A 24,706-nucleotide genomic window follows, 5' to 3' on the forward strand; every position below is an offset into this window, starting at 1 on the left:
AGAGGAACTAGTTTGCCTGCCGGGGCGTTCCGAGGTGTCTTCGTTTGGGCATATACGGAACAGGAGTTGACATAGCGGGAGACATCAGAAGCCAAGGTGGGCCACCAGTATTTTTGGGATAGAGAATGCAGGGTGCGCGTAATACCAGAGTGACCTGCCTTAAGGGTAGTGTGCGCCCAGATCAGCAGGCGGTCACAGACACTGGTGGGTACATACACGCCCCCCGGAGGGGCGTTGGCAGGCACTGGGTCCTCCTGAGTCGCCAGGCGGATGTCTTCGTCCACATCCCAAACGACAGGTGCAACGATGAGAGACAAGGGCAGGATAGGACCCCCCAGATCCTTCCTTTCTCCGGTATGGTGCATCCTGGAGAGTGCGTCAGCCTTCATGTTCTGGAATCCTGGTCGGTAGGACAGAATGAATTAGAAGCGAGTGAGAAATTGGGCCCACCTGGCTTGACGAGAGTTCATCCGTTTCGCTGCCCATATGTGCTCCAAATTCCGGTGGTCAGTAAGAATCCGTAATGGATGGACTGCGCCCTCCAGCCAGTGTCTCCATTCCTCCAAAGCGAGGACCACCGCCAACAGCTCCCTGTCTCCAACTCCATAGTTCCTCTCTGCGGGAGTAAGCTTTTTAGAGAAAAAGGCAAAGGGATACATTTTCTCTGGCTTACCGTGCCGCTGGGAGAGGACTGCACCCACGCCCTCCTCCGATGCGTCCACCTCCAGGATGAAAGGACGAGATGGATCTGGGTGTTTTAGGATGGGCGCTGTGGTGAACCTCTCCTTCAGCCTCTTGAAGGCAGCGTCAGCCTCAGGGTTCCAGGTCAGCTTCTGAGGCCCAACCTTAAGGAGAGAGGTGAGCAGGGCGGCTATGGAGCTGAAGGACCTGATGAAACGCCGGTAGAAATTAGCGAAGCCCAGGAAGCTCTGTAGGCCCTCGATGGTGGTGGGACCTGGCCATGACCTGACGGCGGCCGTCTTCACTCCTTCCATGAACACCCCTTGAGGACTGATCCAGTATCCCAGGAAGGAGATGGCCTGTTGGTGGAATTCGAATTTCATCTTTGTCATTGGGCACCCCCTTCACCAACAGGCTGTGTTCCCGGAGGCGGAGTAGGACAGCTCGGACGTCCCTGACGTGCTCCTCGAACGTAGCCAAGTAGATCAGGATATCGTCGATGTACACCACCACCTGTCTACTTAGCATGTCCCGGAACACGTCATTGACGAAGGACTGGAACACAGAAGGTGCGTTGGCGAGGCCGTAGGGCATGACGCAGTATTCATAGTGGCCTGAGGTAGTGCTGAATGCCGTCTTCCACTCGTCTCCTTCCCGGATTCGGATCAGGTTGTAGGCACTCCTCATGTCCAACTTGGTAAAGTACCGGGTCCCTCGTAGCTGCTCGATGGCCGATGGAACCGTTCAGCCCCCTGTAGTCAATGCATGGTCTCAGTCCTCCGTCCTTTTTGGCCACGAAGAAGAAGCTGGCGGAGGCAGGAGAGGTAGAGCATCTGATGAACCCCTGTTTCAGGGTCTCCGCCACATACTTCTCCAGGGCTTCAGTCTCCGCCATGGAAAGGGGGTAAATGCGACTCTTCAGGGGGTGTTGTCCCTCCAGCAGGTCAATGGCGCAGTCCCAGGGCCTGTGAGGCAGGTCACACGTTACCTTTACTTGAAGAGAAGACATCAGAGAGATCTGCGTACTCACGTGGAATGTTGGGCTGACGTGGAACAACAAACCACCGGCAGGCATGTCTTCCGGCATGAGGTAGACCAGGCTGTGATACTCTTGGTGCTCCAATTGATGGTGGGGTCGTGTAGTCTGAGCCAGGGCAATCCCAAGACGATCTGGTGAAGGGGTGATGTGATGATGTGGAATGACAGCTCCTCGTGGTGCTCCAGTAGTGTGGGAATGGTGATAGTGATGGGTAGAGTGACGTGCGTAATGGTGCCTGATCCAAGGGGTTTATTGTCCAGTGAGGTGACGTGTAGCAGAGATGGCAGTGGCGCGGTGGGCAACCCCCATTTAGAGACCAGCTCCCTATCTATAAGGTTCCCCGCTGATCCGGAATCTATCATAGCAGTAGACATGGAAGAGAAGGAATAACCAGACACCGTTATGGGAACTAAAAACAATGGTTTTGTGATAGGAGCTGACGTAACACTCACAGAGAGGCGACGGGAGTCATTCCGCCTAGATAGGGAGCCGCCAGGAGATCTGTGGTCCGTGGTGGTGTAGGGAGTGCTGCCCACCTCCATAGGTGAGGACTCGGAAGCAGGGCGGTTTCCATAACTCAGATGGGGTGAGCGTCGAGACTCCGGGAGGTGTTGGGAACGTCGTCTCTCTCTCAAGATGTCATCAAGACGGATGGATGTGGTGATGAGGGTATCAAGGTCCATCTCGTCGTCCCGACATGCGAGTTCCGTCTTGATGTCCTCCCGTAAGTTGCAATGATCATGAGAACGGTGAGGAATCAGCCCAGAACTACACGGGAGGATCTTGTCAATGATCTCAAGGCAGCTGGGACCATAGTCACCAACAAAACAATTGGTAACACACTACGCCGTGAAGGACTGAAATCCTGCATCGCCCGCAAGGTCCCCCTGCTCAAGAAAGCACATATACAGGGCCATCTGAAGTTTGCCAATGAACATCTGAATGATTCAGAGGAGAACTGGGTGAAAGTGTTGTGGTCAGATGAGACCAAAATCGAGCTCTTTGGCATCAACTCAACTCGCCGTGTTTGGAGGAGGAGGAAGGCTGCCTATGACCCCAAGAACACCATCCCCACCATCAAACATGGAGGTGGAAACATTATGCTTTGGGGGTGTTTTTCTGCTCAGGGGACAGGACAACTTCACCGCATCAAAGGGACGATGGACGGGGCCATGTACCGTCAAATCTTGGTTGAGAACCTCCTTCCCTCAGCCAGGGCATTGAAAATGGGTCGTGGATGGGTATTCCAGCATGACAATGACCCAAAACACACGGCCAAAGCAACAAAGGAGTGGCTCAAGAAGAAGCACATTAAGGTCCTGGAGTGGCCTAGCCAGTCTCCAGACCTTAATCCCATAGAAAATCTGTGGAGGGAGCTGAAGGTTCGAGTTGCCAAACGTCAGCCTCAAAACCTTAATGACTTGGAGAAGATCTGCAAAGAGGAGTGGAACAAAATCCCTCCTGAGATGTGTGCAAACCTGGTGGCCAACTATAAGAAATGTCTGACGTCTGTGATTGCCAACAAGGGTTTTGCCACCAAGTACTAAGTCATGTTTTGCAGAGGGGTCAAATACTTATTTCCCTCATTAAAATGCAAATCAATTTATAACATTTTTGACATGCGTTTTTCTGGATTATTTTGTTGTTATTCTGTCTCTCACTGTTCAAATAAACCTACCATTAAAATTATAGACTGATCATGTCTTTGTCATTGGGCAAACATACAAAATCAGCAGGGGATCAAAACCTTTTTCCCTCACCGTACGAGATAAAGTTGTGGAAAGTCAAAAGTCAGGGGATGGATATAAAAATATTTCGAAGGCTTTGTCTATCCCTCGGAGCACAGTTAAGACCATTATTAAGAAGTGGAAGGCGTATGGCACCACCTAGACCCTGCATAGATCAGGCTGTCCCTCCAACCTGGATGACCTGGCAAGGAGGAGACTGATCAGAGAGGCTACCAAGAAGCCAATGGCGACTTTGAAGGAGCTTCAGGCCTTTATGGAAAAGACTGGTCAATGTGTGCATGTGACCACAATATCACAAGCGCTCCACAAATCTGGCCTCTATGGGAGGGTGGCAAGAAAAAAAACACTCCTCAAAAACAGCCAAATCAAGTCTTGTTTGAGCTTTGCCAAAAAGCACATTGTAGATTTCGAGGCCAAGTGGCAAAAGGTGCTGTGGTCAAAATTGAACTTTTTGTCCTGAATGCAAAACGATATGTCTGGCGAAAACCCAATACATCTTTCCACCCAAAGAACACCATGCCTACATTAAAGCACGGCGGTGGCAGCATCCTGTTGTGGGGGTGTTTCACTTCAGCAGGGACTGGAGCACTTGTCAGGATAGAAGGGAAAATGGACAGTGCAAAATACCGACAGATTATTGAGGAGAACCTGCAGCCCTCTGCCAGGAAGTTGAAAATGGGAAGATGGTCCACGTTTCAACATGACAATGACCCAAAGCACACTGCCAACCGTACAGTGGCTGAAGGACAAGAAGGTGAATGTCTTTGAGTGGCCTAGTCAGAGACCCGACCTAAATCCCATAGAGAATCTGTGGAATGACGTGAAGAGTGCAGTCCATGAGCGGTCACCATGCAATTTGACTGAGTTTGAACAATTCTGCAAGGAAGAATGGGCAAATATTGCAGAGTTTAGGTGTGCAAAGTTAGTAGAGATGTATTCAAGGAGACTCATGGCTGTAATTCAAAAGGTGGTTCCACCAAGTATTAACTCAGGGGGGTGTTCACGTATCCAAATAGGGTATTTTAATTTTTAATTTTAATTAATTTTCAGAGTTTTTTTAAATATTTTTTTTCACTTGGATATTGTGGGTTACTGTGTGTAAATAAAAAAGTATTATTTCATGTGTTTTCATTTCAGGCTGTAAGGCAACAAAAGGTGAACATTTTGAAAGGGTGACTTTCTATACCCACTGTATATGTTGAGGACACATTCTAGTCTTTATCTAAATTCAATTCTAATCTACTTCTGCATGGGGAGTTGTTTTATTTAATTTGGCTTGATTATTGCTACAATTCCAGTCAGTGAGTTAACAACTCTGAAACATTGTAGTTATGCTACTCCCAAATGCCACTAGACCTAAGAGAAGGAGAGTGGTTGCCATGGAGTTAGCCTGCTGACAGAATGGCTGGTTATCACGATTGTTATTTTGTCACATTGTAAAACGATTTAACAGAAGATAGACACTGTCAGGGCATCCCAATTGGCACCCTATTCTAGTGCACTACTTGTGACCTGGGCCCATAGGGTTCTGGTCAAAAGTAGTGCGCCATATAGAGAATAGGGCGCCATTTGGGACGCAGCCACATTCTGAAAGTATTCCACAGAATATCAACACTGTGATGCGGTTGACTCTGTGACTGACTGACTTTCTGTCTGTGCCATTTGGCTGGCGTTCCGGACACAGAGACAATATGGTAGCACTGCTGGCCAAGGATGTTTACAACAAGGCTGTAACACATCAACTTTGGTTTGTAAAACGTAATCAATCTGGGGCTTTTTTTGGTACAGGACAGTGGCTCTATATCTAGAGATGATCAGACTACTAGGCACTTTGGTCTCCCATTACTGTGAGAGCCAGAGAGAGAGAGAGGGGACTGGTGAGAAAATATCACTCAATGAGTGACCTTTGACATGGCTGAATTCAGAGAGTGAGTGGCCTAATGGTCTATATGCCTGAGTGCTTTGTTGTTCTCCCTGTCACACAAACACACACTCACACACATACACCCACACACACACACACACACTGCCCCCTCCCCACTGTGTGAGATCTGACACCTTAGCCAGCAGAGGAGCCATCAGCATGTGTAAGCCCAAGTAGCACCAATAGTCAAACCACAGGGAGCATGGAACCTAGGTGCTAATGACCACAGAGACATAGCACAATGCAATGGGGGGAGTGTGTGCGTGCTTGTGTGTGTGTGTGTGTGTGTGTGTGCGTGTGTGTATGTGTGTGTCGGGCCCCAGGGGGAAGGGGTAGAGAGGAAGTTTTAGATTAGTGTCAGATTGCCTTGTGAGAAAAAATAAAAAATCTCTTGATGCTTTTGTTGGTCTGATTACAATGACACTGCAGGGTCTTGGTTAAGTCCAATGGACAATTGGTTTCCCAATGGTTTCCCAGAGGTAACAATGCAGATAAGAGGAGAGGCAGGGCAGCTAGGCTGCATTTAGTCAAAGAGTGTAACGAAAGACCGAGCCTCACCTTTGACATTTATGTTATATTATGTTTCACTCTTACAATTCAGCCACCATAGAAAGAGGAGGGGGGACGGAGGCTTTGGCAGGAATTGTGAGTGACACCCACCCAGGTGTGAGAATGGAACACTCTTGGCCAGAATGGGTTAATGGGGCTCCTCCTCCAGTAGAGGAGAAGATCTTTATTCCTTTATTCATCCCTTTACAGTCAATATGTAGTAGACTACAATATACTTTTGTTGGGCAATACCAAGAGCATTCACAGTCTGAGCAGAGAGCACTGACCTGGATCTGTGCTGCAGTGCCAGCTGCTGTCAATATGAGTTATTCTCAAGCTAATCGGGGCATTGCTTCGTTATTTTCACATTGATGAATCAAGTTCAATCAATGTAATCTGCTTTGCTCTGTGTGTGATGAGCAGAAAGTGAGTCTGTCTGTAGCAACGGTCATCAAAATTGTTAAAAGGTTTTAAAAACAATTCTAATAAAGGCAACTGTTGGACAATGGATGAAGATACTCCAAACTTTTAACATTTAAAAAATCCATCAGATATTGACTGAATTATCTCCCGAGTGGCACAGTGGTCTAAGGCACTGCATCTCAGTGCTTGAGGCGTCACTACAGACCCCCTGGTTCGATTCCAGGCTGTAGCACAACTGGCGTGATTGGGAGTCCCATAGGGCGGCGCACAATTGGCCCAGCGTCGTCCGGGTTTGGCCGGTGTAGGCCGTCATTGTAAATAAGAATTTGTTCTTAACTGACTTGCCTAGTTAAATAAAGGAAAAATAAAATTATAGCACATTTCACTGGCATGGACAAATAATATGCCATTTAGCAGACGCTTTTATCCAAAGTGACTTACAGTCATGTGTGCATACATTTTTATGTATGGGTGGTCCCGGGGATCGAACCCACTACCCTGGCGTTACAAGCGCCATGCTCTACCAATTGAGCTACAGAGGACCAAATAATGAATGGAGTTCAGGGATTTTGGCGGGAATTCAGGTATTCAATTTATTGTACAATTTCTTAGAATGCACTCATATATACATTTTGTTTTGGGATCAGGGATTTTAAAAATATTTTGCAGTAAAATAAAGAAAATTATATGTGGCTCATTTGCATAAACACAGTGGGTCATTTGCATATATGAATACATTAACAAAGGCTTGGAACAGGGATGCAACCACCAAAAACGTGCTCTGTCTAGGCCTACCTTCACTCACCTGCGCTGTCTAGACTGCCTTCAATAATTACTGTTGTTGTCACGTTCTGTTGCATAATTCAACAAGTGTGTCAATAGCAGGATACCATTATATTAAAAATCAACACGCTTGGCTATAGATTACACCTATCTATACGTACTTTATATTGTTTGAGAGATCAAACAGAAAATCACTATAATCCGAGTGTTCATTTTTGGAAGTTGCTTTCATTTCAGCGCATCTAATCTGTAAATATTGGGCTCCCGAGTGGCGCAGTGGTCTAAGGCACTGCATCTCAGTGCTTGAGGCGTCATTACAGACCCCCTGGTTCGATTCCAGGCTGTATCACAGCCGGCCATGATTGGGAGTCCCATAGGGCGGTGCACAATTGGCCCAGCGTCGTCCGGGTTTGGCCGGTGTAGGCTGTCGTTGTAAATAAGAATTTGTTCTTAACTGACTTGCCTAGTTAAATAAAGGTAAAATAAAAACATTTCAACTGTTTTAAATTATTTAAAAAAATAAATTCCTCAAAAAATGAACACCCATCAAAATAAAGGGCTCTTTCTTCTCTTTCTTGTGATGTAAGTGTCGAGACGGTGCATTAAAACCCAGACCAAGCTTTAGCGTTCTTATTGATGCAATAAAAAGACAATGTACTGTACATTGAGCCCATTTCAGCCATTACCGGGATGTGTTTGACAGGTCATAACAAACATTTCCGCGGTCATAACATTAACAGGTTAAAATGAAAGCAATCAATCCATCAGTTTTAAGTGACAAGTGGATTTTACACCCTCTCACAGAAAATAAATAGATGGCTGAAAAAGACAGATTCTCACGTGGGCAGGGCATGTGTGTTGCTACTGTCTGCCTACCATGGTAGCGCTCCAGCTCTCTGTGTATGTAGTGTGTGCTCATGTGTTGGCCTACAGTATGTGTTTTGAGTGTCCAGATAAGTACAGAAAACTGTGTGTTTGTGTTTCTTTTAACTGTTTGAACCGGTCATGTTGTGCTGTTGTGTTCCTTTGGTGTAAAGGATAAACACACCCCAAGTCCTCTCTGTTGCCGGTCTCTCTGACTCTCTGCCAGACAGTAGCTTTCATCTCCTCTGACACACTTGCTCAGATCATATGGCATGTTTCATATGGTGTTTTTATTTTTAGGGCTCTGAGAAAGATCATACACCATGTGCCTTTATAACTACTGGATCTGTGTCAGATTTCTTAGTGTGTCCCTTTATACCAGGGCTATTCAACTGTTACCCTACGAGGTCCAGAGCCTGCTGGTTTATTGTTCTACCTGATAATTAATTGCACACCCCTGGTGTCCCAGGTCTAAATCAGTGCCTGAATAGAGGGGAACAATGAAAAAAATACAGTGGGACTGGCTTCAAGGTACAGAGTTGAGTTTGAGGGCTTTATACAATAGGTGTGCCAGGTCACTTAGTGTATCTGTCTTATCTATTCTCAGATCTTTATAAACCCTGTGGGTCCTCTCCTCTCCCCCCACAGACCCTCTGTCTGCTGCTGCAAGCTACCTCGTCAGTCATTGGTCATCAGGGCTAGTCTACGGCCAGGAGCCAGGGTCAGAGGTTATAAAACCATGGGCGGGGTTGTATCAACACAACATTTAAATGGTTATTCATTCATGGCTTCCCTGAGTTATAACTTAATCTCCTCCCAACCAATCAGTATAGTTGTAGAAAATCTGAAAATGATATTTCCTGACCCAGAGCTAACAGTGTAACACAATGATCTGGAACTGGGATAACCATTATATCACTCTTACTTAATAAGCAGCTTTATCAACTGCAGGTCTTTAGGTTAATGGAAACTGGTCATCTGATTGGATTAATTGAGATCCCAGATCAGGGTTAGTTACTGGGATTAGAATTCCCCATCATTCACACACGCACAGCCCCTCCCTAATCTCCCCTCATCTCCCACTTCCAAACCAAACACCCCATGCCCATTTTATCATCAGCACCTCCCTCTCTTCCGCCTCCCATCCCCTCCTATCTCTGGATGTAACAGTGCAAGCCACGGCACAGACATACACACACAGCCTCCCTCTGTCTGTCTGTCAGGCAGGCCCTGTATCTCAGTCAGGATCAGAGATAAAGGCTGCTGGGTCGTTCCACCAAATAAGTACCTTTTGGGTTGTGCACCTTCGTCAAAAAAGTTTTATTTCACCTCATTTTAACATTCTGTCATAAAGAGCACATGTTCAATTTAATGAATAAAAAAATTCCCATCTCGAGGCCTTTTAAATGCAAAATAAAGTAACCTTGCATGTGTCTTTTTTCCTGCAAAGGTTGGTATTTATAAATGTTGAACTTGACGGGAAAGAGTGTGTATCTCCACACATCTCAAACCATGCGTGAACACAACTTCTAGAAGGTTGATCAACTGTATTGCAAGCAAATAGGCTTATTGTTCGTTTGGGGGAAATGGGAGGTGTTTGATGCACAGGAATTATAGTAATGGTAGGGTAATAAGAACATTAAAACTTAGGCCTAATGATAAAAGAGATGCATTTGCCGTTGGTAAGGAGATCGCATAGCAGCATGTCCTCTAATATGTTTATTTTACTTTTATTATATAGGCCTAAATCATAATCATATTGCAGGACATGTCTTTCTCCTTTTCTGACATAACTGGTTTAAATTATTCCCACAAAACAAATAGTAGGCTACCATATATCAATCGCTCATTCAATAGCCAAGCATGCTGGAAAGTAAATAGTAGCCTAAATAGACCGGTAGCCTTGACAGCAGACCTAGTCCTATGTGACAGAATGGTTAAGCTCCAGAATTGCTGTGCGATAGGATTAGGAGCTCGACGTCATAGCCTAACCTATTTAATTTCAGAGCCTATACCAAGGCAGGAGATAGAAACACAATCATGTATTGATAAACAAAATATTGAACAACAATTCATAATTTGCATAGAAGTGTGAACTGTAGCATTTACATTTAAATTGTTTGAAAGGACAATCAATCTTGCAGAATGCACGGCCAGTGTTTGACATTCGCTAGGCAGCATACATTTTTTGTTTGGAAAAGTCACTGCAACATTCTGCCCACACCTGTACAAAAATGTGATCAAATTTGCCATTGCGCTTTCTTTTAGGAACTATCATGGCCCAGTTCCAACATCTCCAAATTATACAGCAAATGAGGGTGTTTTTGTTACCATAAAAGGTGAATGGAGGGCATTTTTGTTACCATAAAAGGTGAATGGAGGGCGTTTTTGTTACCATAAAAGGTGAATGGAGGGCGTTTTTGTTACCATAAAAGGTGAATGGAGGGCGTTTTCCAGGCGGTGTTGTAGCACTCGTTCACCACCGCACAAATAAATTCTAATATGGCTCTGATTTATCAATGAAAATATGTGTATATGTTACGTGCGACAGTTTGATAAATCCCAATAATTTGTGGCGCACACAAATCCTAGACCTAGAATCTCTTTGTACGCCAGAATTTAGTAAGAAATTTAGCACAGTTGATAAATGAGGGCCCACAAAATGGCTAATAAGAGAAGAACCAGGTCACCTGTTTTTACACTATGATTTGACTATTAGATGTTCAATGTTTCTTTTTATATTTTTTTCCCAAAATGAATAGTTTCACCATATACAGCTCTGGAAAAAATTAAGAGACCACTGCAAATGTCTTCTTAAATCAGCATCTCTACATGTATGACAGCCATTACATTCTAGTGTCTGTTGAATTCCAACACAGGCACACCTCATTCTACTGAATTAGGTACTGATTAGGTGATCACATGAACCAAATCTTATTTAATGAGGAAAAGTATAAAACCCCCTGCTGTGGTCATCACTATCCTCTTGAAATAGGATCAGCTGGATGGCAAAAACAGTGCTAATAGTACCTCAAAAGTAATATTAATCAAAAAATAACTATTGACCATACCAAAAGAGTTGAAAAGGAAAGTTTTGAGTGAGGAAAAGAAGGGTTCAATTCTGGCTTTACTGGCAGAGGGATACAGTGAGCGTCAGGTTGCTTCCATCCTTAAAATTTCAAAGACGGCGGTTCATAAGAACAAGGTCAAGCAGCAGACATTGGGGACAACAAAGCTACAGACCGGCAGAGGGCGAAAACGACTCTCTACTGACCGGGATGACCAACTCATTCGAATGTCACTCAACAACCGTAGGATGACATCAAGTGACCTACAAAAAGAATGGCAAACGGCAGCAGGGGTGAAGTGCACGGCGAGGACGGTTCGAAACAGGCTCCTAGGGGCAGGGCTGAAGTCGTGCAAAGCTAGAAAAAAAAACTTCATCAATGAGAAGCAAAGAAGAGCCAGGCTGAGGTTTGCAAAATACCATAAGGATTGGACCGTAGAGGACTGGAGTAAGATCATCTTCTCTGATGAGTCCAATTTTCAGCTTTGCCCAACACCTGGTCGTCTAATGGTTAGACGGAGACCTGGAGAGGCCTACAAGCCACAGTGTCTCGCACCCATTGTGAAATTTGGTGGAGGATCGGTGATGATCTGGGAGTGCTTCAGCAAGGCTGGAATCGGGCAGATTTGTCTTTGTGAAGGATGCATGAATCAAGCGACGTACAAGGTTGTCCTGGAAGAAAACTTGCTTCCTTTTGCTCTGACATTGTTCCCCAACTCTGAGGATTGGTTTTTCCAGCAGGACAATGCGCCATGCCACACAGCCAGGTCAATCAAGGTGTGGATGGAGGACCACCAGATCCAGACCCTGTCATGGCCAGCTCAATCTCCAGACCTGAACCCCATTGAAAACTTCTGGAATGTGATCAAGAGGAAGATGGATGGTCACAAGCCATCAAACAAAGCTGAGCTGCTTGAATTTTTGTGCCAGGAGTGGCATAAAGTCACCCAACATCAATGTGAAAGAACTGTGATTGAAAATCAGGGTTATTCCACCAAATATTGATTTCTGAACTCTTCCTAAGTTAAAACATTAGTATTGTGTTTAAAAATGAACATGAACTTATTTTCTTTGCATTATTCGAGGTCTGACAACACTGCATCTTTTTTGTTATTTTGACCAGTTGTCATTTTCTGCAAATAAATGCTCTAAATGACAATATTTTTATTTGAAATTTGGGAGAAATGTTGTCAGTAGTTTATAGAATAAAACAAAAATGTTATCTTTACCCATACACATACGTATAAATAGTAAAACCCGAGAAACTGATAATTTTGCAGTGGTCTCTTAATTTTTCCGCAGCTGTATATGAGACTTCAGTTCACGTAACAGGTTTAACCTTAAAATGAGGGACAGACATTTCGTATGATTAGATTAATCACTAATCACATGAAATAAATAATAATATTCAGAAATGACTTTGTCAAAGCAACAAAATAACTAGGGCTTTGCAATGATGGCAAAAACTTGGAGAAATGTTGTGGTTAAGTTGGTTAAAATCTTCCTAGACGGTGCACAGATTGACATGCCAAAATGCGGAAGTCTTTATTCATTAAAAATCAGATTTATTGAATTTTCCATGTGGTCTATATTAAAGGGCACTTCATTTAATATAACAGGCTTTAAAAATTAAATATTGGTGCACAATTTCCACTTAGAATATCAAAGGCACTCTTTTCGTGGAACGACCCTACTGTTGCTGCCCATGCAAAGCGAGGTGAGCTTTGACTGATCTGTACCAGAGATACAGGGAGGGAGGAGTGGGGAGGTCAGTTGGTCACTGCTCTCACCGGGGATTAGGAGAGATGGCTATCACTCTGATGGGGGTGGATGGATGAGTAGGCGTGTGGGTTTAGCGCCCAAGGACTTTTGTGAATCTGAAGCCACTGTTTTAACCACAGCACTGTCATTTCATACAACCTGTATTCTACGTCAACCTGTATTCTAGGTCTACCTGTATTCTAGGTCTACCTGTATTCTAGGTCTACCTGTATTCTAGGTCTACCTGTATTCTAGGTCTACCTGTATTCTAGGTCTACCTGTATTCTAGGTCTACCTGTATTCTAGGTCTACCTGTATTCTAGGTCTACCTGTATTCTAGGTCTATGTTTGTGTCCCCTCCCTTTCCCATCCTTACCATGCTGCTAGCCACAATGTCCTCCCTCCCGTATTTAAATATGAATCCATCCATCAACGTTGGTTCTCTCTGTAGTGTGTTTTGGCTGGGCTCCAATCAGGAAGACTGATCAGTCTTTGCCTCCTGAGGCCACAGTTAGCACAGTTGTTTCTCCCTGACGATCTCCTCTGTCCAAAGGAGAGAGGAAAAACATTTGAGTTAATTGCATGAGGTTAGGCAGTTCGGCTCATTGAAAGTTGAAACCGTGCCTAATTGTGATCTCAAATATGCTCATAATCCTTGAATTGACAGAGCAGAGGTTTCTAGTGAACCGTGAGGTGAGTGTGAGGAAGACTGAACATTGAACAAGGTCTTAAAGTAACATTGGATGATTATACGGTAGGTATTGAGGTGGCAAACTGCTTTGAACTATACAGTGAGGGAAAAAAGTATTTGATCCCCTGCTGATTTTGTACATTTGCCCACTGACAAAGAAATGATCAGTCTACAATTTTAATGGTATGTTTATTTGAACAGTGAGAGACAGAAGAACAACAAACAAATCCAGTAAAACGCATGTCAAATTATTATTTGGCTGTGTTTTTCTGCTAAGGGGGCAGGACAACTTCACTGCATCAAAGGGACGATGGACGGGGCCATGTACCGTCAAATCTTGGGTGAGAACCTCCTTCCTGTCACGATCGTCGGGAACAGATGAGGACCAAGGCGCAGCGTTGCAGGCAAACATACTCTTTATTTAGCGATTATACGACAAAATAAACAAACGATAACGTGACAGTTCACGGTCTAACACAAACCAACTAGAAACACAAGATCCCACAACTAATGTGGGAAAACAGCCTCTATAAGTATGGCTCCCAATCAGAGACAACCAGCCACAGCTGACACTCGTTGCCTCTGATTGGGAACCACTCTGGCCAACACAGAAATATAATACATAGATCTACACACCCTGGCTCAACATAACAGTGTCCCCAGAGCCAGGGCGTGACAGTACCCCCCCCTAAAGGCGCGGACTCCGACCGCGTCAACCAAATACCACAGGGGAGGGACCGGGTGGGCACTCCGCCTAGGCGGCGGATCCGGCTCCGGGCCTGATCCCCGCTCCCTCTCCAACCCCCCAAAGTACCCCTGGTCCGGTCTGACCCCGCTGGCCGGAGCTGGACTGCACACTGGTGGAGCGGATTGCTCTAGCTCCGGCGTGAAGCATCTGATCGGTGCCGGACCAGGCACCGGTGGAACAGGCACGGGACGTGCCGGACTGACGACGCACACCACTGGCTTGGTGTGGGGAACAGGCACGGGCCGTGCCGGACTGACGACGCACACCACTGGCTTGGTGTGGGGAGCAGGAGCGGGCCGGACCGGGCTGGCGACGCGCCCCATTGGCTTGGTGCGGGGAGCAGGAGCGGGCCGGACCGGGCTGGCGACGCGCACCATTGGCTTGGTGCGGGGAGCAGGAAAGGGCCGGACCGGGCTGGCGACGCGCACCATTGGCTTGGTGCGGGGAGCAGGAAAGGGCCGGACCGGACTGGCGACGCGCACCATTGACCTGGTGCGGAGAGCAGGAACAGAACGGGCCGGGCTGGCGACGTGCACCATTGGCCTGGTGCGGGGAGCAGGAACAGGACGGGCCGGGCTGGCGACGCGCACCATTGGCCTGGTGCGGGGAGCAGGAACAGGCCGGGCCGGGCTGGCGACGCGCACCATAGGCTTGGTGCGGGGAGCAGGAACAGGCCGGGCCGGGCTGGCGACGCGCACCATAGGCTCGGTGCGGGGAGCAGGAACAGGCCGGGCCGGGCTGACGACACGCACCACAGGCTCGATGCGAGGAACAGGGACAGGCCGGACCGTACTGGGGACACACACCACTGGCCCTATGCAGGGATCAGGAACGGGCCGGACCGGACTGGTAACACACCCCAGTACCTCTCGCCGTGCCTCCACACTTTCCTTCCCCTTTAACACCAGTGGCCCCCGTAACCTGGCGGCCTCCTCTGTCAACCCGCTGGACCGCTCTATCGCGGCCTCCTGCTGCCCCGACGTCCACGTCGTGAGCCCCCCCCTAAAGAATTTATGGGTGTCTCTCCTCCCTGTGGACCAGGCCTCCCTAGTTCTCGCCAGACTCTCACCCCACTGCTCCAAAGTCCAACCACTCTGCTCTTCCCTTGGCTTGGCCCAGTCGAGACTCTTAATCCATTGCTCCATAGACCAGCCTCTCTGCTCTTCACTTGGCTGGGCCCAGTCGAGACTCCTACTCCACTGATCCCAGGTCCATCCTCTCTCCTCTTCACGCTGCTTGGTCCTGTCTTGGTGGGATCTTCTGTCACGATCGTCGGGAACAGATGAGGACCAAGGCGCAGCGTTGCAGGCAAACATACTCTTTATTTAGCGATTATACGACAAAATAAACAAACGATAACGTGACAGTTCACGGTCTAACACAAACCAACTAGAAACACAAGATCCCACAACTAATGTGGGAAAACAGCCTCTATGGCTCCCAATCAGAGACAACCAGCCACAGCTGACACTCGTTGCCTCTGATTGGGAACCACTCTGGCCAACACAGAAATATAATACATAGATCTACACACCCTGGCTCAACATAACAGTGTCCCCAGAGCCAGGGCGTGACACTTCCCTCAGCCAGGGCATTGAAAATAGGTCGTGGATGGGTATTCCAGCATGACAATGACCCAAAACACACGGCCAAGGCAACAAAGGAGTGCCTCAAGAAGAAGCACATTAAGGTCCTGGAGTGGCCTAGCCAGTCTCCAGAACTTAATCCCATAGAAAATCTGTGGAGGGAGCTGAAGGTTTGAGTTGCCAAACGTCAGCCTCGAAACCTTAATGACTTGGAGAAGATCTGCAAAGAGGAGTAGGACAAAATCCCTCCTGAGATGTGTGCAAACCTGGTGGCCAACTACAAGAAACGTCTGACCTCTGTGATTGCCAACAAGGGTTTTGCCACCAAGTACTAAGTCATGTTTTGCAGAGGGGTCAAATACTTATTTCCCTCATTAAAATGCAAATCAATTTATAACATTTTTGACCTGCTTTTTTCAGGATTTTTTGTTGTTACTATTCTGTCTCTCACTGTTCAAATAAACCTACCATTAAAATTATAGACTGATCATGTCTTTGTCAGTGGGCAAACGTACAAAATCAGCAGGGGATCAAATACTTTTTTCCCTCACTGTACAGTTTGAGACTCTGGAGGAATATATATTACAAGTACCTAGCTACTGTAGTAAACAGCATATCTCCCCCTCTAAAGCTTAGATTGACACATTGTGTTTGTTTGGTTTTATACCCACTGTACTGAAATACACTGATGTCTAGTCTAGAGAGCCCTGCGGTGCCACTGTGTGACAGTAACATGGTACCTGCTATGCCCACTTGGCAATAGAGCTTGTTTTGCCAATAACCATGTTGTCAGTATCAGCAAGACAGCCAGCCCGGTGTTTGCCATGTTTCTGGAACACTGTAAAATGGCCATGATTTCTAGTTAGCCACCAGCAGCATAGAAGAAGGACAAACACATTACTGTTTGTTTTGACCAGACTGACCGTGAAATTATTGTGTCTTTTACTGTAGTCGGTGAGTAGAACAAGTCCCCAGGGGAGCAGTAAATGTTCTGAGGCCAGGGCTCATACAGGAGGAGGTGCACAGACGGAGGTATTGTGTAAGACCATGCAGTGAATGGCTGAAGGCTGATTCTGGCAGTCTGAGATTTACAGCCTTGTCTGTCTGAATGATCAGTATCAAGGCACTGTCTGTCTGTCTGTCTGTCTGTCTGTGAGGCCAGGGAGATGATCAAACACTGCAGGCAAATCAGAAGACAGAGGTAGGACTACTGGTGGAACAATAGGGGCCAAATGAGTGTGGGTGTGTCCTCCTTTTTCTGTCTGTCTCTCTCTCTCGCACGCACGCACACACACACACACAGATACACACACTCTTACACACATTTTGAGGATTTGAATCTCTCTTCACAGCCAGTGATGTTCCTTCCCCAAACATAACAGCTGTCTGTCTCACTGAGGTTTCTCTGTGTAGCCAATCAACCTTTCACCAGGACTGTGGAGGTACAGTAGAAGAGATTGAATAGCAGGGCTCAGTAGGACAGTAGAGTCCAAGCCTTTACAATCCAGATCCACTTAGATAGGCAGTTCTTTCCCCTTAGGACTAGGATGTTGTAATCTGATCATAAAATGGAGGAAATCAAAATGATTCATTATAGTTAAATGTAATTGCAGTTAAGTTAATTTCCATATTGTTTGGCTTACCTCTCTGTTCAGTCCCTCTCGCTCTCTCTCTTTTGAATCCAGGCTGTGTTGACAGTCAGAAGCATTAGTCCTTTGTCTTTTGTTACATGACTCTTTGTTGTATCATGATGCAGGACTAAAGCACTAGGGAGAAGCATTGGACAGTGTGCAGGACTTCCCTTTCTTAATCTACAGTATGTTTTGCCCAGTACAGGATTTCTGAAGTTTGGAATGTGCATATCCCCTTTGTATGCATCTTTGTTACTAGTGTAAATCACAGAAAAAGTGATACATCTACATTTTAAAAATGCCACGCAGGTCACCTCTGGCAAACCAAACTCCAGGGCAGAACTAAACATGAACTTTAACTGTGTAATGATAAAGGTTGTTGTATGTTAAACATAAGACATTAAACATGATCTTATGGTAGCCTCGGACGCTGTTCCACACCCAAAGTCATTGTTGTCATGCCAGCCTTGGCTGAAGCGAAAATGTGTTTATTGTCACGATGGTAAAGCAGCACTACAGCGACTGACTGGTGTGGTGGTGGTGTCCTGTGTGCTTCATTGCTCTGAAAATGAAATGCTGTCCCCTAGTTGAGTTTAGGCTTTGGGCTGTATTAGCAGTGCTTCGACCTGATCCTCACATGACAGCAAACATGACAGAAAACTGTCAAAAGTTGTTGTTTTTAATTTTCATACCCTGACATGACTCAGATAGTCTAGGACAACTACCATATGTGCATTCATTCCACATTCCATGTACCGTAGGCTTCCTTTGTGTTGACATATTGTGCCAAAGAATTACTGAATAATGGAAATACAGTAAAACTAGTGCAACTGATGACACTACCTCTCTTTCTCTTCCTGTTCCTTCCTGTTTGATTGACAGAATGAAGAACAAGTTGTGGTACTTTGAGTTTGGCACCACTGAGACCATCTCTGCCACGTGCAAGAAACTCAACGAGTGTATCGAAGTCGAGGTGAGTCACCGGTATTCCCTTTGGCTGGAGATTATTTGACAGCACCAAAATTGTATCTCTCTCTCCCCCCCACTCTCTCGCTCTCTATCCCCTCAAAAGAGTTTCACTTTGGCTGGAGATCAGTTGGCATTCCAAAATATCATGATTTAAATTGTTTATCAACACATCTTATGGACATCTTGGGATGACAAAGTTTAAACAGTTTATCTTAAGACATCAAAGTGATATTAAAACAAAGTATTTAACTCCCATGGGGAAGGCAGCTAGCTATTCTTATCTCTCAGCGAAGGCTTCATTAAGCCAGTCTGTCAGGTAACTGACTCTGTACTGCACGAGACACACACACATCAGACACACACCCACACACACACATACACACATACACACACACACACACACACACACACCAGTGGCGGTCAGTCCCGTTTAAGATGTGGGTGGATAATACTTATTTCTATTACAGCATATTGGATGACTGTCAATCATATTCCATTCACCCATGTAACGTCGATAGGTTTAGGCTACTACATGATACTCAAATTTTCCCTGAACCCATCATGAGGTTGCTACAACCTAGACTATGAATGAAAGTTTAAAACGTAGATGCGCAGGTCGACAGAACAATTTGAGTAATCAAGGTGACAGACAGTGACACACTCAATACCGCCTTGCACACTCTTGCCTGCATCTAGCTGATCTAGGTTGTAATCATTAGTCCAACAGTTGCAAATGAGAGTTTCTATTGGACAAATTCAGGTATGTTTATCCCCGTTTTATTCCTTTTGCTTCCGTTTAAGATTTATTTTTCAACAGACTCGGCAGAATGAATACACCCCTGATCACATGCAAACACAGTTCACTTACATTTGCCCACTGACAAAGAAATGATCAGTCTATAATTTTAATAGTAGGTTTATTTGAACAGTGAGAGACAGAATAACAACAACAAAAATCCAGAAAAACGCATGTCAAAAATGTTATAAATTGATTTGCATTTTAATGAAGGAAATAAGTATTTGACCCCCTCTCAATCAGAAAGATTTCTGGCTCCCAGGTATCTTTTATACAGGTAACGAGCTGAGATTAGGAGCACACTCTTAAAGGGAGTGCTCCTAATCTCAGCTTGTTACCTGTATAAAAGACACCTGTCCACAGAAGCAATCAATCAATCAGATTCCAAACTCTCCACCATGGCCAAGACCAAAGAGCTCTCCAAGGATGTCAGGGACAAGATTGTAGCCCTACACAAGGCTGGAATGGGCTACAAGACCATCGCCAAGCAGCTTGGTGAGAAGGTGACAACAGTTTGTGTGATTATTCGCAAATGGAAGAAACACAAAAGAACTGTTAATCTCTCTCGGCCTGGGGCTCCATGCAAGATCTCACCTCGTGGAGTTGCAATGATCATGAGAACGGTGAGGAATCAGCCCAGAACTACACGGGAGGATCTTGTCAATGATCTCAAGGCAGCTGGGACTATAGTCACCAAGAAAACAATTGGTAACACACTATGCCGTGAAGGACTGAAATCCTGCAGCGCCCGCAAGGTCCCCCTGCTCAAGAAAGCACATATACATGCCCGTCTGAAGTTTGCCAATGAACATCTGAATGATTCAGAGGAGAACTGGGTGAAAGTGTTTTTGTCAGATGAGACCAAAATGGAGCTCTTTGGCATCAACTCAACTCGCTGTGTTTGGAGGAGGAGGAATGCTGCCTATGACCCCAAGAACACCATCCCCACCGTCAAACATGGAGGTGGAAACATTATGCTTTGGGGGTGTTTTTCTGCTAAGGGGACAGGACAACTTCACTGCATCAAAGGGACGATGGACGTGGCCATGTACCGTCAAATCTTGGGTGAGAACTTCCTTCCCTCAGCCAGGTCATTGGAAATGGGTCGTGGATGGGTATTCCAGCATGACAATGACCCAAAACACACGGCCAAGGCAACAAAGGAGTGGCTCAAGAAGAAGCACATTAAGGTCCTGGAATGGCCTAGCCAGTCTCCAGACCTTAATCCCATAGAAAATCTGTGGAGGGAGCTGAAGGTTCAAGTTGCCAAACGTCAGCCTCGAAACCTTAATTACTTGGAGAAGATCTGCAAAGAGGAGGGGGACAAAATCCCTCCTTGGATGTGTGCAAACCTGGTGGCCAACTACAAGAAACGTCTGACCACTGTGATTGCCAACAAGGGTTATGCCACCAAGTACTAAGTCATGTTTTGCAGAGGGGTCAAATACTTATTTCCCTCATTAAAATGCAAATCATTTTATAACATTTTTGACATGCATTTTTTCTGGATTATTTTTTCGTTATTCTGTCTCTCACTGTTCAAATAAACCTACCATTAAAATTATAGACTGATAATTTCTTTGTCAGTGGGCAAACGTACAAAATCAGCAGGGGATCAAATACTTTTTTCCCTCACTGTAAAAACAGCATGATCACTTTGCTCGTTGTATATATAATTCCTTCTCGTAACTATCTACTTGCTCTCCTCCTCACCTTTTCCCTTCACTTGTGGACTTAAGTGCACAACACATCAGCTGTCTGTGACCAGGTGAAAAAACCTTTCCAAGCCAAACCTTAATATCATGACCGCTAACCACTACACACAGCCTACATTGTTGTCACATCATAGTCAACTAGAACTACTAGAACTAATGCGTTAGTAAACCCGCTACAATCATGCAGTACAGTGTACAGTCAGAAAGCAGTTACACCGGCGGGCCCCAGTGGCAATAAATTAATGAAAACCAAAATCTTACCTTGACTTGGAAGAGTTCCAGTGTTGGATAGCCATAGCCAGCTAGCTAACATAGCATCCCTCTCTGTTTGAGCCAGATGTTTGAGTAGGCAAAAAAATACAACCAAATATAGCTCTCTCTCTCTTTCTCTCTCTCTTGCTTCTCCTTAATTTTGGAAGAAATGAATTTGTTCAAAACTGTCCAACTATTGTCTTTCTCTCTCTTTGAGTCAACTACTCACCACAATTTATGCACTGCAGTGTTAACTAGCTGTAGCTTATGCTTTCAGTACTAGATTAATTATCTGATCTTTTGATTGGGTGGGCAACATGTCAGTTCATGCTGCAAGAGCTCTGATAGGTTGGAGGACATCCTCTGGAAGTTGTCATAATTACTGTGTAAGTCTATGGAAGGGGGTGAGAACCATGAGCCTCCTAGGTTTTGTATTGAAGTCAATGTACCCAGAGGAGGACTATACCATGGTGCTACCCTACAGAGTGCTTCTTAGGCTACTGTAGACCTTCATTGCAAAACAGTGTGTTTAAATCAATAATTTAGTGACGTGAATATATTTAGTATAGTTGTATCTAAAAAGGAGAACTTTTTAAATGTTTCACTATTTTTATTTTTATGAAATTCACTGAGGAGCCTCCGCTATTCTCAGTGTGTAACACACACTCTATTCTCAGTGTGTAACACACACAGACAGACAGACAGACAGACAGACAGACAGACAGACAGACAGACAGTGTGCCAAGCAGTCAAATCCCCGGTGTAATGCCTTTTGAGCAGAGAGCAGAGTGATGGGTGGTGAAATGTGGCGTAGCAGGATTCACCACTGAAGTTATATCGCCCTGCAAGATGTAATTAAACTGGGCTATTAAAAGCTTCACAGAGTAGACTGACAATGAAAGCACTTTCTAGACAGTGTGTGTCTGTGTGTGTGTGTGTGTGTGTGTGTGTGTGTGTGTGCGTGCGTGCGTACACGTGAGAGTATGTGTGAGTCATATTCTGTGTGTGTTCCTGAAACTATTTTTCATGGGCACTCAAACCTCTGATTTCATAAATATTTCTTTGCTCTGACAGCACTTGTGGGTTGAGGTACATTCCAACATCATTTGCTTTCAAAGAGGGTGGTCGCTGAATATTGTGAATGTGTTTTCTTTTTCTGTTTCTACATTAGCTTATGTGAACACATTTGTTGATAGGGACTTTATGGAAAAGTGCATACTTGGAACGACAATGTCAAAGTAACCAAGTTATTTTGGTACGACCATTTGGATAAACTGAGACAAAAAACATAATAATAATAATAATAATAATAATATGCCATTTAGCAGACGCTTTTATCCAAAGCGACTTACAGTCATGCGTGCATACATTTTTGTGTATGGGTGGTCCCGGGGATCGAACCCACTACCTTGGCGTTACAAGCGCCGTGCTCTACCAGCTGAGCTACAGAGGACCACATCCCCTTGATAGTGCAGAATGTGTACATTTTCTAGTTAATCACTAGCTGGGACATCAGAAATTGTTTGGTAGAACGCTGAAAGGCAACATTATGTAATGTATTGATACAAACATGCACTTTGATGCTACTGTAAATATGATTCAATGTATACCATTGCTTCTCTCAATATCCACACATGGATACTGTTATAAACAATATTCTATTATTCTCCATCACAGTGGAAGGCCCCATTTGATTTTCAATCTGTATCACATAGCCATATACTGTATGTGGTTCACATGAAACATACTGTCATTTGACACCATTCATTAGCATAGCTTCAATGAAAACACAAGGACGTAATCTCTATAATTCTTGCCTTGAATGGATGTGTAGAATAGACAAGTACCTTTTGAAGCGGAGCCCTTTTGACACTGTAGCAGCACTGCGAAGCCTCCTTGAAGATAATGTAGCCTATCTATTAGGGTAGACAGTTCTCTGTCTCAGCCATTGTCTCAAGTATTCGTTCATGATCTCTCTTTATCTCTCCCCCTCTCTCCCTCTCTCTTTCTCTCGTTCTCTCTTTATCTCCCTCTCCCCCCTCTCTTTCTATTTATATATTTCTCTCTTTCTCTCTCTCCCTCCCTCCCCCCCCTCTCTCTCTCTACCCTCCTCCATCACTCCCTCTCTCTCTTTCTCCCTCAGTGTGATGGTATCATCCTGGACCTCAGCAGCACGTCGTTGGAAGGCATCGCCGTCCTTAACATACCCAGCATGCACGGCGGCTCCAACCTGTGGGGCGAGACCAAGAAGAGGAGGAACTACAGCCGCATGAGCAAGAAGGTTCCAGACAGGATGCCCGCCAGTACCGTCACCGATATAAAGGAGCTCAAATTCTGTGTTCAGGGTGAGTCAACTAACCCCACCCCCCAGCAACACCAGTGTGATGTACCCTTGTCACACTATCGTGATCTTTTCCGTGTCCTTTTCAAAACAGTTCCAGTAACTATGGTGGATGCATAACCAGGCCAGCTCAGTACAGTTCGGTTCAGCTTGGCTCAGTAGTGGGAAAAGGCCTAAGGTGGGAAGTGGGACCAGTTCTGCCCTCTTCAATATACCATTATATAATGATTTCCATTCTTGATTTCGGCCATTAGGATTTAGTGTCATGTGGTTCTATGGGTGTCAAAGGATCCATTGTGTCTGATTGGTCTGCCATTTCTTGACCACATAAGCCTCGGAGTTGTATGCCAAATGCTATGTCATTTCCACACTTAGGGTTGTCTTGTATTCCCTTCCTTCTGCTCCATAGCCCAGGCTTGCCATATGGAACGAGTAAGCCTGCACTTTCTGTTGAAGCTAGTCTGTGAGAGAACACTGGAGGGATCACTTACTAAACAGTCCTAGAGTCGTTTTCTAAGTGTTTCATACTGTCACAATGACACCCACCAGCCAGCGACCAGTAGAATGTCAGTTCTCTGTGGCGTTGCCCGGGTGACGCTGTGGCCCCAAGTGGGTCATGAGCATCTGTCCCAGAGGACATTGGGGACAAGCTGCGCTGAGCCGCCAACACACACACACACACACACACACACACATTGGGGATGAGCTGTGCTTGCAGGACCTGGCGCCCAATGGCCAAAGTCAGTGACGAGCAGCTGTTTTCAGATGCCATGAATTAACCTAGAACACTGAACACTGCCTCAGAGTCTGGGTTGCTGGATGCTGCTGGGCTAGCAGATCTGTTTCACTCTGCTGAGATGAGAGGAGGGGAGAGGATAGGAGGGTAGGGTAGAGGAGGGGAGGGGAAGCGATGGGAGAGGAGAGGAGAAAAGAAGAGAGGAGGGGAGGGGAGAGGGAAACCTCTTTAACTGCCCCGCTCCCCCTCCCCCTCTCTCTATCTCCCTTCTTCTGCTGTCCATCTCTCTTTCTCTTGGTGTGATGTTCCAAGTGCCTACAGTCTTCTATGGCCTCGTTATTACTGTCCCAAAACATGCTCTGTGTGTAAGCAGACAGACATAACTAGTGTGTACAGTGATTA

At 45.5% G+C, this 24,706-nt stretch overlaps 1 protein-coding gene across 1 annotated transcript in view; it reads left to right on the forward strand.

Annotated features, from left to right (window-relative positions):
* The window catches only part of LOC311143441 (diacylglycerol kinase beta-like), a gene marked incomplete at both ends in the record, with an annotated part of 114,149 nt that extends 90,461 nt beyond the window's left edge, over positions 1-23,688 (forward strand). Inside the window, 3 exons of the mRNA XM_084179258.1 lie at positions 18,378-18,468; positions 23,371-23,572; positions 23,663-23,688. Of these exons, the coding sequence (XP_084035384.1) occupies positions 18,378-18,468; positions 23,371-23,572; positions 23,663-23,688 (319 nt within the window). The remainder of the gene's footprint in view (positions 1-18,377; positions 18,469-23,370; positions 23,573-23,662) is intronic.
* Positions 23,689-24,706: the final 1,018 nt, after the last annotated feature.

This window comes from Coregonus lavaretus, assembly GCF_964263955.1.
Source record: "Coregonus lavaretus genome assembly, chromosome: 16".
NCBI lineage: Eukaryota > Metazoa > Chordata > Actinopteri > Salmoniformes > Salmonidae > Coregonus > Coregonus lavaretus.